Source organism: Charadrius vociferus, unplaced genomic scaffold, assembly GCF_000708025.1.
Source record: "Charadrius vociferus isolate BGI_N301 unplaced genomic scaffold, ASM70802v2 scaffold773, whole genome shotgun sequence".
Classification (NCBI taxonomy): domain Eukaryota; kingdom Metazoa; phylum Chordata; class Aves; order Charadriiformes; family Charadriidae; genus Charadrius; species Charadrius vociferus.
Window position 1 is genome coordinate 118,246 of NW_009647799.1, and position 1,826 is coordinate 120,071.

At 64.2% G+C, this 1,826-nt stretch overlaps 1 protein-coding gene across 1 annotated transcript in view; it reads left to right on the forward strand.

Moving 5' to 3' along the window:
- Positions 1 to 335: 335 nt before the first annotated feature.
- Positions 336 to 1,826, forward strand: part of MXRA7 (matrix-remodelling associated 7) — a 22,364-nt gene continuing 20,873 nt past the window's right edge. Inside the window, exons 1-2 of the mRNA XM_009882411.1 lie at positions 336 to 374; positions 803 to 898. Coding sequence (XP_009880713.1) covers positions 336 to 374; positions 803 to 898 — 135 coding nt within the window. The remainder of the gene's footprint in view (positions 375 to 802; positions 899 to 1,826) is intronic.

A 1,826-nucleotide genomic window follows, 5' to 3' on the forward strand; every position in this document is an offset into this window, starting at 1 on the left:
GGCTGCGGGCACAGCCAGGCTCAGGGGGGGGGTTTTGTCCCTGCTGACAGCTTTTTTCAAGCCAGCCCGGAGGCTGCTCCCAGCCCCGGCGCTGGTATTTCGCTGCAAGGCCAATGGACGCGATGTCCCAGCTCCCTGCCCACGCGTATCCTCCTCCACGGCCGCCCTCCCGGCGCTGAGAAGGGTTTGGGCTGGGAGAGGGCAGGGGAAGGAGGGCTTTGTACGGGGGTCGAGGCCATTCTGCGTTCAAAGCTGATGTGGGGCCAAGAGGACAGGGAAGCCCCAGCTCCGTGACGGCAGTGGGGGGACAGGAGTGTGTCGAGGGGTATTACCCGATGACGGAGAAGGCGTCTGCAGTGCAGACCCTGCAAGTGGTAATGAACTGATCATATCATGCCCTTCCTCTCCTCTCCCCTCCTGCTCGCCCCCATCTGCTGCATCAGCATCCCGGGCAGCCTCCATCCCTCCCAGGGCTCCGCTGGCTGAGCTGCTCCACTTCCCCGAGGGCTCCCTGCAAGGGTGCTGGTCCCGTGGGACGGGGCTGCTGGGGAGGGCAGCCCACGAGCTCCAAACTTTGACCCCAGGGCTGGGGGTTGAAGGTCTCCGGTGTCCCTCACTCCAGCAGCCGTGCCACGGCTCGGCACACGGATCGGAGGCAGCGTGGGCTCGGGCACCGGGGCAAGGCGTGCCGCTGGCCGCATCTCGAGATTTGGCCCCGTGTCCTGGTACTGCCAGGGCGGGTTGGTTAAGCTCGGGGAGGGCTCGGGGGCGTTTGTGCTCAAAGCTTTTTGCCTCTTTCCAGATACCACCTTTGGGTGCCTCACCTGGGTCCAGCCTCGGGCACACGGGACAAGCGGAAGGTGGATGCGGCCATGCAGTGCTTTCCGGCAAGGCAGAGGTGCGTGGGATGGAGAACCCGCCTGGGGAGGGCGACACGATGGGCGCTGGTGTCCCTGCGTGGATGGGACATCATCCTGGGGTAGCAGTGGCCATGGCAGGGGACAAAGCTTGCCCGCTGCACTCCCCTGGAGGGGGGGTTGGTTGGGCTTTTAATGGCTCGGAGGGGGGGTTGGTTGGGCATTTAATGGCTCGGTCCATTTAAAACAGAGAAAACAGTGCTCCAGGTGCAAACGTGCTGCTTGGGTGTGCAGGGAGCGATGCCAGGCTGCTGCGGGGGGTCAGGCGATGGCAGCCCGGGGGGGCTCTGGTGGTGGCACAGCGATGGGTGCGAGGGAGCGAGCGGCCCCGGGGAGGTGGACAGACGGGGATGTGGAGGCCGCGGCCGCAGCGCGGGGGGAAGGGAGGCGCTGGCATCTGCCTCTAAGCCATCCAAGCAGAAAAATGTTGCGCTGCGGCGAGCTACCGGCTGCCATGAGCAGCAGGGGGGGGGTTCCCAGCATGGCCACGGCACGTTGCTGTCGCCTGCCAGCCTGGCATCTCCGCTGCTCCCTCTCCGCTCCCATCAAATGTTTCCTCCTCTGGGTTGGAGCGCAGGTATTTCCCTTCCTTGGAGGTTGGGCACCCAAATTTCCTACTTGTTTCCATTGTTAAATGCTCAGTTCCTGATGCCTGGGGAGGGAACAGGCTAAAATATCTCTTTCTTGTGCCAGCTCCTGGGGGGTCGGGTCTCCCTGGGGACATCTTGGCTCACAGGGAGGGACAGATGTGATGGGGAAGTGCTGTCCTGGGCTCGTGGCTGAGTCCCTGGAGCCAGGGCTGAGCATCCCCTCCCCATGGTCTCTCCTTTGGGTGCTGCCCCACTCCCAGCCATACCTGGGGAAAGCCCGGGTGTCCGGTGGGAAGTGCCCATGTTTGGAAGCGTGACC